This window comes from Pezoporus wallicus, unplaced genomic scaffold, assembly GCF_028554395.1.
Source record: "Pezoporus wallicus isolate ANWC-B61680 ecotype Strahan unplaced genomic scaffold, APGP_CSIRO_Pwel_v1 contig_8188, whole genome shotgun sequence".
In the NCBI taxonomy this organism is placed as follows: Eukaryota; Metazoa; Chordata; class Aves; order Psittaciformes; family Psittacidae; genus Pezoporus; species Pezoporus wallicus.
Window position 1 is genome coordinate 3,094,282 of NW_026640104.1, and position 13,281 is coordinate 3,107,562.

At 39.7% G+C, this 13,281-nt stretch overlaps 1 protein-coding gene and 1 non-coding gene across 2 annotated transcripts in view; both read left to right on the forward strand.

The window, feature by feature from the left end:
* Positions 1-13,281, forward strand: part of EIF3A (eukaryotic translation initiation factor 3 subunit A) — a 34,641-nt gene that overhangs the window by 8,734 nt on the left and 12,626 nt on the right. The window contains exons 5-15 of the mRNA XM_057417358.1: positions 622-821; positions 2,075-2,283; positions 3,034-3,205; positions 4,190-4,294; positions 4,783-4,881; positions 5,604-5,720; positions 6,650-6,835; positions 9,689-10,036; positions 10,584-10,688; positions 12,384-12,497; positions 12,771-12,893. Coding sequence (XP_057273341.1) covers positions 622-821; positions 2,075-2,283; positions 3,034-3,205; positions 4,190-4,294; positions 4,783-4,881; positions 5,604-5,720; positions 6,650-6,835; positions 9,689-10,036; positions 10,584-10,688; positions 12,384-12,497; positions 12,771-12,893 — 1,778 coding nt within the window. The remainder of the gene's footprint in view (positions 1-621; positions 822-2,074; positions 2,284-3,033; positions 3,206-4,189; positions 4,295-4,782; positions 4,882-5,603; positions 5,721-6,649; positions 6,836-9,688; positions 10,037-10,583; positions 10,689-12,383; positions 12,498-12,770; positions 12,894-13,281) is intronic.
* Positions 5,268-5,400, forward strand: LOC130603565 (small nucleolar RNA SNORA19). Its single transcript, XR_008973215.1, has one exon. It is a non-coding gene; the product is annotated as a small nucleolar RNA SNORA19 (small nucleolar RNA).

Genomic DNA, 13,281 nt, shown 5'->3' on the forward strand with positions numbered 1-13,281 from the left:
CTGGGTAATTTAATGTATTGAAGTCTTTGTGCTGCAGTGTTAAGACTTCTTTCTGTGCCTGTTTCTGGTAGCGATACCTTAGAATATTCAGAGGGAGAATGGCAAAGTGAAAACAGATTTTTGAGAGGAGTTACAGGAACAAAGACAGTTTTGGTTTTCCTGTGTCATTTCCAGTCATTTGAAAGCTTCATTTACCTTCACCATCTTTAAATGATTTGAGAATTATTTTCCCTATATTTTACAAAGCCCAAAGCTGAATTCATGCCATTCACAGAATTTCATTTGCACTTAGCTCAAAACAAAAGCTGGGATCCCTGCTTAAAACAGAACATTTTAAAGAAACTCAAAGTATTCCCTTTACTCTGTCAGGTTAATTATGTGGAAGCATCTTAATTTTTTCAGGTCAAAATGGAAGTGCTCTGCATTGTCACTAACTCATGTGTGACAGATTGCATCTTCTTTGGTACGTTTTTGAGTTGTAAATGAAGATTGTTCAAATGTGCTGCTTTACCTACTTGAATCCCATTCACAACTACCACAGAGTTACCACTTAAGGTCTTTTCTAACCCTAACCATTCTATGATTACTGAGCATGTTTACTTTATCTTGTTCGTTTTGCAGCTTTCAAGTTCTGCCTGCAGTACACACGCAAAGCTGAGTTCCGTAAACTCTGCGATAACCTGCGGATGCACCTGGGGCAGATCCAGCGTCATCACAACCAAAGCACAGCGATCAACCTCAACAACCCTGACAGCCAGTCCATGCACCTGGAGACCAGGCTGGTGCAGCTTGACAGTGCTATCAGCATGGAGCTGTGGCAGGTATGCAGCAGGGCTCCTGTAATCACGCTCTAGACTACAGCCTTTCCAGAATCTATTCCACGCAGATCATGTTTCATGGTATATACTCCAAGGTAAAGACAGAATAAAAGCTAAAGACTAAAGTTTTAGTATCTAGAATGTGGTACTGCATGCATATTGAATACATAGTCTAATGTACTTGGAGTACCGTGGGCAGTTCTGGAGTCTCAACATAAGGAGGACATGGAGCTGCTGGAGCAAGTCCAGAGGAGGCCATGAGGATGATCAGGGGGCTGGAGCACCTCCTGTGTGAAGACAGTCTGAGAAGGTTGGGGCTGGAGGAGAGAAGCTGCATGGGTACCTTATAGCAGCCTTCCAGTGTCTGAAAGGGGCCTACAAGGATGCAGGATAGAAACTCTTTATCAGGGACTGTAGTGACAGGACAAGGGGTGGTGGGTTCAAACTGAAACAGGGGAAGTTCAGGTTAGATATAAGGAAGAAGTTCTTTATTGTGAGGGTGGTGAGGCCCTGGAACAGGTTGCTGAGAGAGGTGGTAAAAATGCTCCATCCCTGGCAGTGTTCAAGGCCAGGCTGGACAGAGCATTGGGCAACAGAGTCTATCTAGTGTGAGGCATCCATGCCCATGGCAGGAGGTTGGAACTAGGTGATCTTAAGGTCCTTTCCAACCCAAACCATTCCGTGATTCTGTGTTCCTGCACAGCATTTCAAACCAAGCTTCTGCTGGTAGTAGTAAATGGTAAAGTAGCTGAAGTTACTTTGAGTTGTGAAAGTGAGAAGTTGGTGATGGCACCTTCACCTTTTGCCACTCTGCATTCTTGCAGCCTACATCACTGGGAGGTGATTGGTACACGTTAGTGTCTGCTACTGGGCTGGGGCCCCAGCATTGCTGCAGCCTTATGTTACTGTCCAGCCAGGGAGAGCATTATCAAAGCAAATTATTCCAAGGTGCTTTGCTTTACCAACCTTTCTAATGAGAAATTCCTTAAAAAGCCAAAGGTTGTCTTTTTTTGGGGGGGGTTTGTGAATTTGAGGAATGTTCTCTCTTGTCTTGTTTCCAGATGAGGTATGCAAGTAATTACATATGAGGCATTTCCAAGTATATCTGTATTCTTAGGGAAACTATACCCATGTTTTATCACAAAAGTGATTTTTATGAAAAACCATAAAACCAGTAAAATGTGTATTTTCCCCATTTTTGGGTGTTGCAGACAACTTCCTTAAAGTATGTATTTGTTGTTTGGTTTTTTACTTAGGAAGCTTTCAAAGCAGTGGAGGATATTCATGGGCTGTTTGCACTGTCTAAGAAACCACCCAAACCACAACTGATGGCAAATTACTATCACAAGGTTTCAACTGTCTTCTGGAAATCAGGAAATGCTCTTTTCCATGCATCCACACTTCACCGACTTTACCACTTATCAAGGGAAATGCGAAAGAATCTCACACAAGAGGAGATGCAGAGGTGGGGAAAGAGAGTTCGTGTGATCTTACTTTCTGTTTTTAGCCACATAAGTTCAAAGATAAACTAAATTGCACCCCAGAAGAAGGTGATGACATATATTGGGTGGCCAGTACTAATTGCCTTTAAAGAATCCTGAAGCAAGAAGGACATTTAACAGAGCTGTGAGGGTGCTGAGGCGCTGGCACAGGGTGCCCAGAGAAGCTGTGGCTGCCCCATCCCTAGCAGTGTTCAAGGCCAGGTTGGACACAGGGGCTTGGAGCAAGCTGCTCTAGTGGAAGGTGTCCCTGCCTGTGGCAAGGGGTTGGAAGTGAATGAGCTTTAAGGTCCCTTCCAACTCTGAGATGAAAATGTGCATCTGACTTGCATAGTAAATTGTAAAAATTGATGCAATTAATATGACTGATACAGATTTGCAGCTGAAATAATTTTTTAAAGTTGCTGCTTTCTAAAGATTTAATTATGTAGCATTTTGGTATATTTGCAATGGTGGCTTAAGTTTCTTTATAATTTCTGTGTATATATACACATACATAAGTAATGAAAGGGTGTTATCAAAATCTTTCCCCTGGTTGCTGAAGAAGATTGTATTCTGTACTCTTATCACACAGCTAGTGTCTTCTCTGTTACTGCTGGTATTTTTACACAGTGCATCATGACTTCTACTCATTCCTTCTCTTGAATGGGCACATCTGTGAAAAGGAATTAGTGTTCTCTTGCAGCTCGTCATTTGTGGTTGTACTTTGTCAACAGGATGTCTACTCGAGTCCTTTTGGCCACTCTGTCCATTCCTATCACTCCTGAGAGAACGGACATTGCCCGTCTTCTGGATATGGACGGGATCATCATGGAGAAACAGCGACGTCTGGCAACCCTCTTGGGTCTTCAGGCCCCACCTACACGTGGTAGTCTCATAAATGATATGGTAGGTAGTGGAGATGAGCAGCTTTGAACCATTGGTCCCTCTTCTTTTCCTTTTAGAACACTGCTTAGTTATGGGACAGCAGTTTGAGTTAAAACAGCTCTATGGTTAACTGTATGACTTAGGGCATAGTGCTAGCATTTCAGATTCACAAGAAGGACTGTTTGGAAATGGCAGCAATAACACAATGCTTGTGTACACTAAGGAGTCGGACTCAGTATCATCCCTTATGTCACCCAGGCAGCAAATGTTGCCTTGAAAGTGTGAGGGTTCTGAAAGGGCTGTGAGCTAGAACTTTGGGTGTTTTTCCCTAATCTAAGGTGTGTGATTAACTGAACCAAGCTTTAAATGTATCTTGGATAAGCACAGGTCAGATATTAAATAGCAAACTGTAAGGGCTTAAGTGATGATGAAATCTTCTTGTGTTTAACGTGAAGGGAGGCTGTATTTCTCTTCCTTCCAACCTTTATAAACAAATCAGGCATTCAATCACAATTAGGTATCTTCAGAGGATGGTGAATTTCTTGCAGTCATTTGCATGCACACCTGTAACTTAGATTTAAGGTTCATTTTACAGTTTACATTAATTCTTCTTGTGTTTCTCCAGTTTGCCTTAAAACCAAAATTTAAAGCTTCAGAAGTTTCCTCATGAACTGTGTGGGTTTGGTTTGGATGTGAGTCTATATCTGTGTAGTAGGGCTGTGTCTTAGAAACAGTGAAGTTGAGGGTAGTACTCTGGTCTAAATATCTGTCTTGCTTATATGGTTTTTGTCTACTTTTCCATTTTTAGCTATAGTTAAGTGGTGTAGTATAGAGTTATTGCCACTGCCATTAAGAATGCTGTAATAAAAAATAAGTAGACTTCTGTATTAAAAGGTACATGTGGTGTCTATTTAACTTCTTAAATTTAAAATTCTTAAAGTATAATGTATTTGTTAAAATTGTATTTATTGAGATCTTTGGATTTTTTGTTGTTGTTGTCTGTAGGTAAGGTTCAACGTGGTGCAGTATGTTGTTCCAGAAGTGAAAGAACTTTACAACTGGCTTGAAGTAGATTTCCACCCACTCAAGTTATGCAGCCGTGTCAGCAAGGTAAGTTTTATAGCTCTGTGTATATAGTAATTGCTCTTGACTAATACTGATTTGTGGATGAGGGTTGATGGGAAGTGGAAAAATACACCAGTGACTGTTCTTACTTTAAAATGTAGATTATTGGGAGGTAGAATAATGTGATGTTGATGGGGTTAATGTAAATTCTGCAATTGCTGAAGCACATCACATTCTTTTTCTTTGATAGTGGGAACAAAGAGACTTGAGGTGCTAAAAAGAACTTGAAGGTAAATTAGCAGCGTGGTAAATGTTGCCACTACTGTCAGTCACCTTCATACAAAATATGTCAGGAATCCATTATAAAGTGTTCTGATTAAAAGATACACTTCAGAAAACAGTGTAGTAGCTGGACAGAGGTGCTATTTTTTCATGAGCTGTAAAACTGAAGTATTTAAGAACCATGCTTCTTAAACCTTAATGGTGAAGTTTGTGGTTGATGCAGATAGAGTAACTTTTCAGAATTTTGGTAGGTTCTGAACTGGGTGAAGGACCAAGCTGAGAAGGAACCTGAACTGCAGCTCTATGTGCCTCACCTGCAAAACAATACCATCCTCCGCCTTCTGCAGCAGGTATGAGTAAAGAAAATGTATGTTCTCAAGTACATAGAAGTTAGAAAATGCCTTGGAAGAGCATCAAGTTGGAAACTTCCATGCTGAAGTAAAAATTTTCCATCAAATAGAAACCCTTTGTGATTTTGAAATACCTTTTTGGGGTATATGACCTGTGTCTTTGGGTTTGTACATCATTCAGGTACAGCTGTAGTAGCTGTACTTAGTAGTGGTTGCATACAGTGCTGGAATCTCTTGCCTAGATTTTCTTCATTATGGATCTCTGAGGTCTTATTTAAGGTAATCCATAATTTCTTCAAACTGTTTTTTGGAGTGAGCTCTGGGTGGGATATTTCATCTCTGGGTGGGATATTTCAGTAGGGTTTTTGTGTCTAGATGTTGTATAAATGCACATTTCATTGACCTGCGTTCATTACAAGTGATGAGCAGTGTTATTTCTGGTGTGCTAAAGAACTAGTTGAAGGCTAATTAGCAGCATAGCTGTATGTAGCTACTGCTGCCAGTCTCCTTCATACAAAGAAGCCATTCAGAATGGCTTTGAATCTTAGCTTAAGTTTGACTACAGCACAGATACAAAACCCTGAAAGAATATTTGCAGTTGTATTACTATGTGTACAGTAATTTCTTGGCAATTTAGTAAGCTGTATAGCTTATACAACAAATCTTATTTCTGATCTGTTTTTTACTGAAGGAAAACACCTAATACTTGTGTTCACATTCAGGTGGCCCAGATTTATCAAAGCATTGAATTTTCTCGCCTGGCAACCCTGGTTCCTTTTGTTGATGCTTTCCAGCTGGAACGCAATATTGTTGATGCAGCCAGACATTGTGACTTACAAGTAAGTTCTTCTGTGATTCATGTATATGAATCATGTATGGATTCATGTGTGTTACACTGGATGAAAGCTCTCTGGTTGACATTGAACCCAAGACAATTGGTTCTGATAGATGGAGATAAACTAGAGTAAAATGTGACAATATATGAAGAACTGATGATTATTTACATTTTGATGTCTGTTTTTGATTTAGGTCAACAACCATTAATGTAAAGTCCAGTAGAAGTAAAAAGTTGAAATGAAATTTGCTGAAACTTGCCCTGTGAGCCCCAGTCATTGAATACAGCATATCCTGAAGCAAGTCTAACAAATAGGGATGCAAATTTCTGGCTATGCTGCATTAATTGTGCAAGACTGAAGAGTTGAGCAGTTGCTAATGTGGTTTTTTATCTAACCAAGTGACTGAAGGAAACCACCAGTGTCTGAAATGTGCACTGATGTCTGAGATGTTTCAGCTGCTGTTGAAGATTACCTTGTTGGTAAAGTTGTGTGTATTGAAAGAGTGACAGCCTGTAAGGAAATGTTTAAGCTGGTGATGACATACAAGTAGTTTTTAGTTAAGGTTTCTTAGTATTTATCCATTTAGGTTTTTAGATAAAGCTTAGTTAATTCATTTTGGTTAACACACAATTTTGGCTTATATGTGTTGATATTGTCTGTGTTGAAATCAGGATTCTTGTTTGGTGTATTACTAATATGGAGTAAGAGGCAAGAATTTGTCATGCAGTGCTCTCATTTCATAGAACCATTAAAAGTTCAGCCTCTTCCAGTGATGTTTTTTGTTTGTATGGGTTTTTTATACAAACCATGGAAATCAAACAAACTTTTATTCAGAGTAATTTCTGCTTTGAGCGTCTGTTGACTCATACTGGTCACAGGCAGAGCAACAGAGAAATGGTTTAATACAATCCTTCCTATTTTTTCCCCCAAAGGTTCGCCTTGATCATACCACCCGGACACTGAGTTTTGGCTCGGACCTGAATTACAGCACCAGAGAAGATGCTCCGCTAGGCCCTCAACTACAAAGCATGCCTTCTGAGCAGATCAGGAATCAGTTGACTGCTATGTCCTCAGCTCTGGCTAAAGCTCTTGCAGTCATTAAGCCTCCTCACTTACTGGTAAGTCACTTTAAGTCTTCTTGAAGTGGTGACAGGTTCTGACATTTCCCCCATGTGGGTTGGGTGATGTTTGTCTGTTACCCTTATGGAGCCTTTTGCTTGTCTGACCAAGTGCTGCTTCCTGTAATCTGTTCTCAGTGCAGTGGTGATCAGTATTGATATGGCTGTCCCCTCCCTTCAGAACAATTGATCCTGGAGGTGTTAATGTATACAAATGTAGTGTATCATGAATGTATTTATGACCAGGTATCCTTCTGCATCTGTTATATAGTCATCTGGTCTAATAGACCTAAATTTTCTGGTTTAGCAAGACAAGCTTCTTTTGAAGTTGTGAGATCATAATTGAAGGAGTCACTAGTTTGCCTTTCCTTGACAGGAGGAGCAGTGAGCTATCTAATGATTAATTTAACGTGACATTGCAAGGCTCTGAGTAGGTACATTTTGGTATTTACTCAAATCCTTGTACATTTTGTAGATGGATTATTTTCAGAAGTGTGTTGCTCTGTTTTTTTGAGCATTCTGGTAACAATCTCTGATCTAATTGGACAGTAATGTTGGGCTGCATTTCTATACTTGTGGAAATAAAAGTAGAAACGTAAGCTAGTAACTTAACTTTATACCTAAGCTTATATTGTAATGAATGTGTTATCTCAGATTAGGTGTACCTTTTAATTTCATTTTTTTTTTCAGCTATTTGTGCTTGTGAAGAAGAAGTCATTCTTAAATGCACCCAATTAGTTAGTGTTCGTTTAAAATGTACACAAGAGTCTTGAATTTAAATTGCCAGTGTTGACTGTATCAGGTTTAGGATATACCAAATAATAACTTACCCATAGATGGCCCTACAGAGGTAGGATTTGTTTAATGCAGTTTTGAAAATCCAAGAGCCTGCTTGCTTTATTCTTCCTGGAGAAACTGCTGTTGTGAAGAGCCTGGAATGTAATTTCATGGTGGAATCTAAAAACATGAAGAAAAGATCCCATAGCGCAAGACCTGATCTGTGTCCTTCTCACTGCCTGTCCTCCTCGCTGGGGCTGGTGGCTTCAAGGTTGGACTCAGGGATGAGCTCACATTTCAGGTTCTCCAGAGCGCTGTAGGTGTAAAATCAGTCTCAGATTTCCAGCATGCTTTGGTTGTGGCAAGTTCAACCTTCACTTCTCTTTAAAGAGCGGTGGTAATTCCTTCTTTTGCTTTATGTTTATAAAAGATTTCATGGAAAACGTACACTTTTTCCATCTGGAAGAAAGGCTGATAGCAAGATGTCCATGTTAGATTCTTTATAGGGGTTGAAACACTAAGTAATATTGTTAAGATACAAGCACACAAGGACTATATCATGACACCTGTATACACCTGATAAACCCTTTTATAGTGTTTAAGATAAAAATACTTCCATGTAAGTTTTCACCTAAAAAGATTTTATTAGTGATTGCTATGGGATTGTTGGTGTGAAAGAAGAAACGTGCTTCAGCTGTACATTCATAGGTAGAAGTGACAAATGGTCTTATACGTCATATTAGTGCAATTAGCTGAATAAAACTAAAGTGCTAGTAATTAACAGTTGTAAAACGAGAGTACAGTATCAAGGTTAACATCAGTCTGTGTGGTTAGAGAAGCTACAGAACAAGTTGATAACTTTTTTCCTTGTTACTCAGGTCAAAACCTCACTTTTTTCAGGTGCTTAAAAACTTAAAATATCTGTCAGATTTGTTATGATTCACAAATCCATTGCATTCATCTAAAGCTTCTAATTCTTTAGTTTCTGGCACCTCTGTTTATCTTTAAATGCTTTCAGATCTGCACTCAAGTACAAGTATATCAGTGTTTTTTTGAATGCCCTAGAAGTGACAGAGTACTAAAAATACCCTAGCGGTAGGTCACATTTCAGGAGCAGCATGACTGAGGGAGTTCAGTGAGCTGCTCAGGCTGCAGTGCTTTGCTGCTTGCTGGGGTGATTAAAATGGGCAGCTCCATGAGCTGGCACAGTTATACCTCTCCAGCCTGAATCTCTACACAGATCTGTATAGGTTCTCTGGAGGAGAATGGGGAGGTGGTGAGAAGGCTGCTTAAAGAACAGCCTCGTGTCTAGAAGTGTAGTGCTTTTTATAACTTAATTGGAATGGGTTTATATCTAAATTGTTGACTCATCTGTTCTTTATCATCTCACAGATAGTGCTTTGTGTCAGGATATTTTTCTCTTTATGTTAGCATGTTTGGAAAGAAAAAAACCTTTAAAAACAAGGGAGCTTTGGTGTAATACAGTTTATGTGGAGCTTGACTTGCTGACACATGCAAAGACAAAATTGATTGAGCTTCCCACCCCTTGTTCAGTTAGACTCTTAAATATTAGTAAAAATATTACTACTTTTGGACAGAAGAAAGAGTGAAACTCGTAGCTCAGATGTGTTACAGAATATTGTCATTTACAGACAACTTTCTTGTCAGTTGATACTACCTTGTGTGCCACTTGGATGAGTGATTATTTTCAGGTTAGATACAAGGAAGAAGTTCTTTACTGTGAGGGTGGTGAGATGCTGTCACAGGGTGTCCAGAGAAGTGGTAAATGCTCTGTCTCTGGCAGTGTTCAAGGCCAGGCTGGACAGAGCCCTGGGTGACATGGTTCAGTGTGAGGAGTCCCTGCCCACGCAGGGGTTGGAACTAGATGATCTTAAAGTCCTCTCCAACCCAAACCATTCTATGATTAGATTGGCCATTGCAGCTTTATTTCCATGCAGTTGGCGCATTTGGAGAACAAAACTAACTCTGAGGGTGTTTTGAGAAGCACTTGCTGTGCTTTGTGCATCTTAAAGAGATACTCCATACATCATTGTCTTATTCTTAATTTCAATTCAGCAAGAGAAGGAGGAACAGCATCAGCTGGCGGTCACTGCCTTCTTAAAGAACTCAAGGAAAGAGCATCAGCGTATACTTGCACGTCGCCAGACTATAGAGGAAAGAAAAGAGCGCCTGGAAAGCTTAAATATACAGCGTGAAAAGGAAGAGCTGGAACAACGTGAGGCAGAGTTACAGAAAGTCCGGAAGGCTGAAGAAGAGAGACTGCGCCAGGAGGCGAAGGAGAGGGAGAAGGAGCGTATCCTGCAGGAGCATGAGCAGATCAAAAAGAAGACTGTTCGGGAGCGCTTGGAGCAGATTAAGAAGACAGAACTGGGAGCCAAAGCATTTAAAGATATTGACATTGAGGTAGAAAACTTACTATTGATGTTTTATGTTTTTATGCTTTCGGTGTTACATTGCCAGGCTGTTGAAATGTCATTTATGTAGTTTTGAACTGTAACTGCTCTTAGAAACAGTCTCTTAAAAATGAGACAGTTTGACACTTAATGGTTGGACTTGATGATCTTAAAACTCTTTTCCAACCTAGTTGATTCTAAGTAAACCTTAATTCTGAGTTTGGATAGGACCTTTTTTCTCCTGGAGGAATTAAGTCCAGCTATGTTTGGGCTTTTATGTTTGTTTGGTTGAATGGTATCTGAAGTACAAACTAGGCCTGCAGATCCAGTTTTGTAGTAACTGGACTGTGTCTCAATTAGAAATAAAGATGTAAATGCTGTAGAGTTTTTAAAATATAAAATACTCTTCCAGAAGGGAAACTGAGAATGTGTCTGAAGCTAGTTACTTTAAAAGGGGAGAACTGCAGAGAAGCTGAAATAAATAAACCAGCCAACTGCATTTGTAACAGCAAAAACTGTTTGCTTTATTTTGTATTGATAACTTTACTTGGTTGTAGGATCTTGAAGAACTGGATCCTGACTTCATTATGGCTAAACAAGTTGAACAGCTGGAGAAAGAAAAGAAGGAACTTCAGGAACGGCTGAAGAATCAGGAGAAAAAGGTACAAAGTGTGAAGGGTACAAACCCATGGCTATGCAATGCTTTAGTTAGTGTTTATGAACTCCTGTGTGGAGATACAGATAAACAGATATAATATTGTTGTTGAAAATGTTACTTTTCCACACTAAAATAGTTAACATGTTATAAACCAATTGGGTTTCTGGTATCGGTGCACAAGTGTGTTCTAATGAATGGAGCTGATTTGAAAAAGAACACTCGAGGTCTTTATGAACTGAATCTTGGTTGGGAGACCTGTAATTGGAAAATACTGAAAGAAATTGAGGCCATTACAGAGAAACTGAATTGATTTGTTGTATTCCTCACTAAAACAGAGGAAATGCCACTGCTAGAGTTCTTCTAGATGGCAGAAGAGGACCTGCCTGAAACTTTGGTGGCTATAAAAGCATGAGGAGCATGTTGAAGGTGAAACTTGCCCAGGACTTCCAGCTGTATTCAAGAATGCAGCAGAGGTTACATGATACAGTTGATTATTCAGGTCACTTAAAACTGGCTTGATAACTAGAAAGTGTCAAAAAGGTTCCAGTGAGGATCTTTTTGCTGCAGGCTATAAATCTGATGCTCACACGGGGCAAAGTAGCAGAAAATATGTTAAACAATAGAATTAGTCACCTGGGTAAATAGGATATATCCAGAAAGGTCAGCACAGCTTCAGTAAAAGCATAAAAGCATTCTAAGCCAGGGTTCCTCTTGGAGTTCTCTGAAGTGAACAAAGCAGCTGAGTAAGGGTATCTGATTGGTAGAACTAAGTTGGATTCTCCAGAAATCTTTTTACAGAGTTGTTCACCCAAGAAAATTTCAGCAAAGCAGCTGTGGGATAAAAGAGAGTCTTTGAATGATGTTCTGTTTAATAGATATAAAATATCTCATGTAGGGAAAGCATAAAAAATTAGCCAAGATCTTTAGCTTTATGTATTGAATAATAGGTTCCAAGCTTAACGTTCTTACTCAGGAAAGAGAACTTGGTTCTTCTGCATCTCTGGTCTGTACCTCAAGACAGGATGCAGTTGAACTGGGAGTTTGAGTGGAGGGATTACCAGTGATGCAGATTGGCTACTGTGCAAGAAATATCTGTGTAAAATACTACCCCTATGTCTGAAAGATTTCTAGAGGGAGGATGTGGTACCAGTCTCTAAGAGTGTACCTGTTGTAACAGCTGATGATGAGGAGCAGTTGTTTTTACATTGACTGCAAGGGATAGTGAACCAGGAAGCTAGTAGGAGCCATATTCAGAATTACTTGTAGGTAGAAAGTGGTTCTTCATGCTGTGAGCCATGGACACACAGGAGTTCTTTCCAAAGTACATTGTTGCATATGAAAACCTTCTATGAGTTCAAAAGAACAAGAGGAGAGATCCACCAATGACTACTAAATACAAAAAAACCTCAACACAGGCAATGCTGGGAGCTGGAAAATGATGCTGAGAGAATATTGTATATGTGCCTGTCTCTGTTCTTGCATCCTTGCTTAGGAGTGCATTTAGGTGCCAGCAGGAGAGGCAGGTTCTTGGTTAGGTGGACCTTTGACGTGGTACAGTATGGTTGTTATTCTGTAACAACAGTACATATTGCAGAAGTCTCCAGATATTGGGCTTTTCTTTGGGGTGTGCTGGAGATTGAGTCTGCCAAGATCTGGTCTTTGCATTGAGACATGCTAAAGGTGTGTTATCTTTATTCAGATTGACTACTTTGAAAGAGCCAAGCGCTTAGAAGAAATTCCTTTAATAAAGACTGCATATGAGGAGCAGAGAGTGCATGATATGGAGCTGTGGGAGCAACAAGAAGAAGAAAGGGTAAGATGGTTTCTGTTAGATGATAAAGTCCATTAGTGGTGAATGAAAAGTACTGGGATTTGCACTTCTTTCTTCCTCCAGCTCAATCCAAGGGAAGAAGTTGACGTAACGAGTGAAGTGTTAGCTTCACAGTTTCATTGTGCTAGTGGGCAGCAGTGTCTTCTGCCTTAGATCTGAAAGAGGAAAAGATTATTCCTAGTGGCTGAGGTAGATGGAATACAAATATATAGCAAGATTTTACTGTGTAATACTTTGTGTGTTTTCTGTTTTTAGATCACCACTTTGCAGTTGGAGCGTGAGAAAGCTCTTGAGCACAAGAACAGACTCTCAAGGATGCTGGAGGATAGAGATTTATTTGAAGCCAGGCTCAAAGCATCACGACGAACAGTTTATGAGGTACAGGAGCTATGGTATTGTAATAAAATATTCCCCTAAAGTGAGGGAACATGCTTGGATAAGATAATATGCACAATAATATTGAAGCCAAGAAATACTACTAGGTTTTATAGCTTTGATTATTTGGCCATGTTGCAGCAAGAACTGTTTAAAAAAGATCCATCAAGCAAGGTATTAAGTTCGATAGCTGCATATGATTCTTTGTAACAGTATAAGTAATTTCTATATAACTTTAGGTGTAGATAAATTATTCAGGTAATTCCTTTCCTGAAAAAGCAGGTGAAGGACTAGAATTGTGCATGGTGATTGTCTTCTACATAGGAGTACATTCCCTTGTATGAAATCAACTGCAGAACAGGTTGCAAGGGCAAGCAGGTGTTTTTCTTCA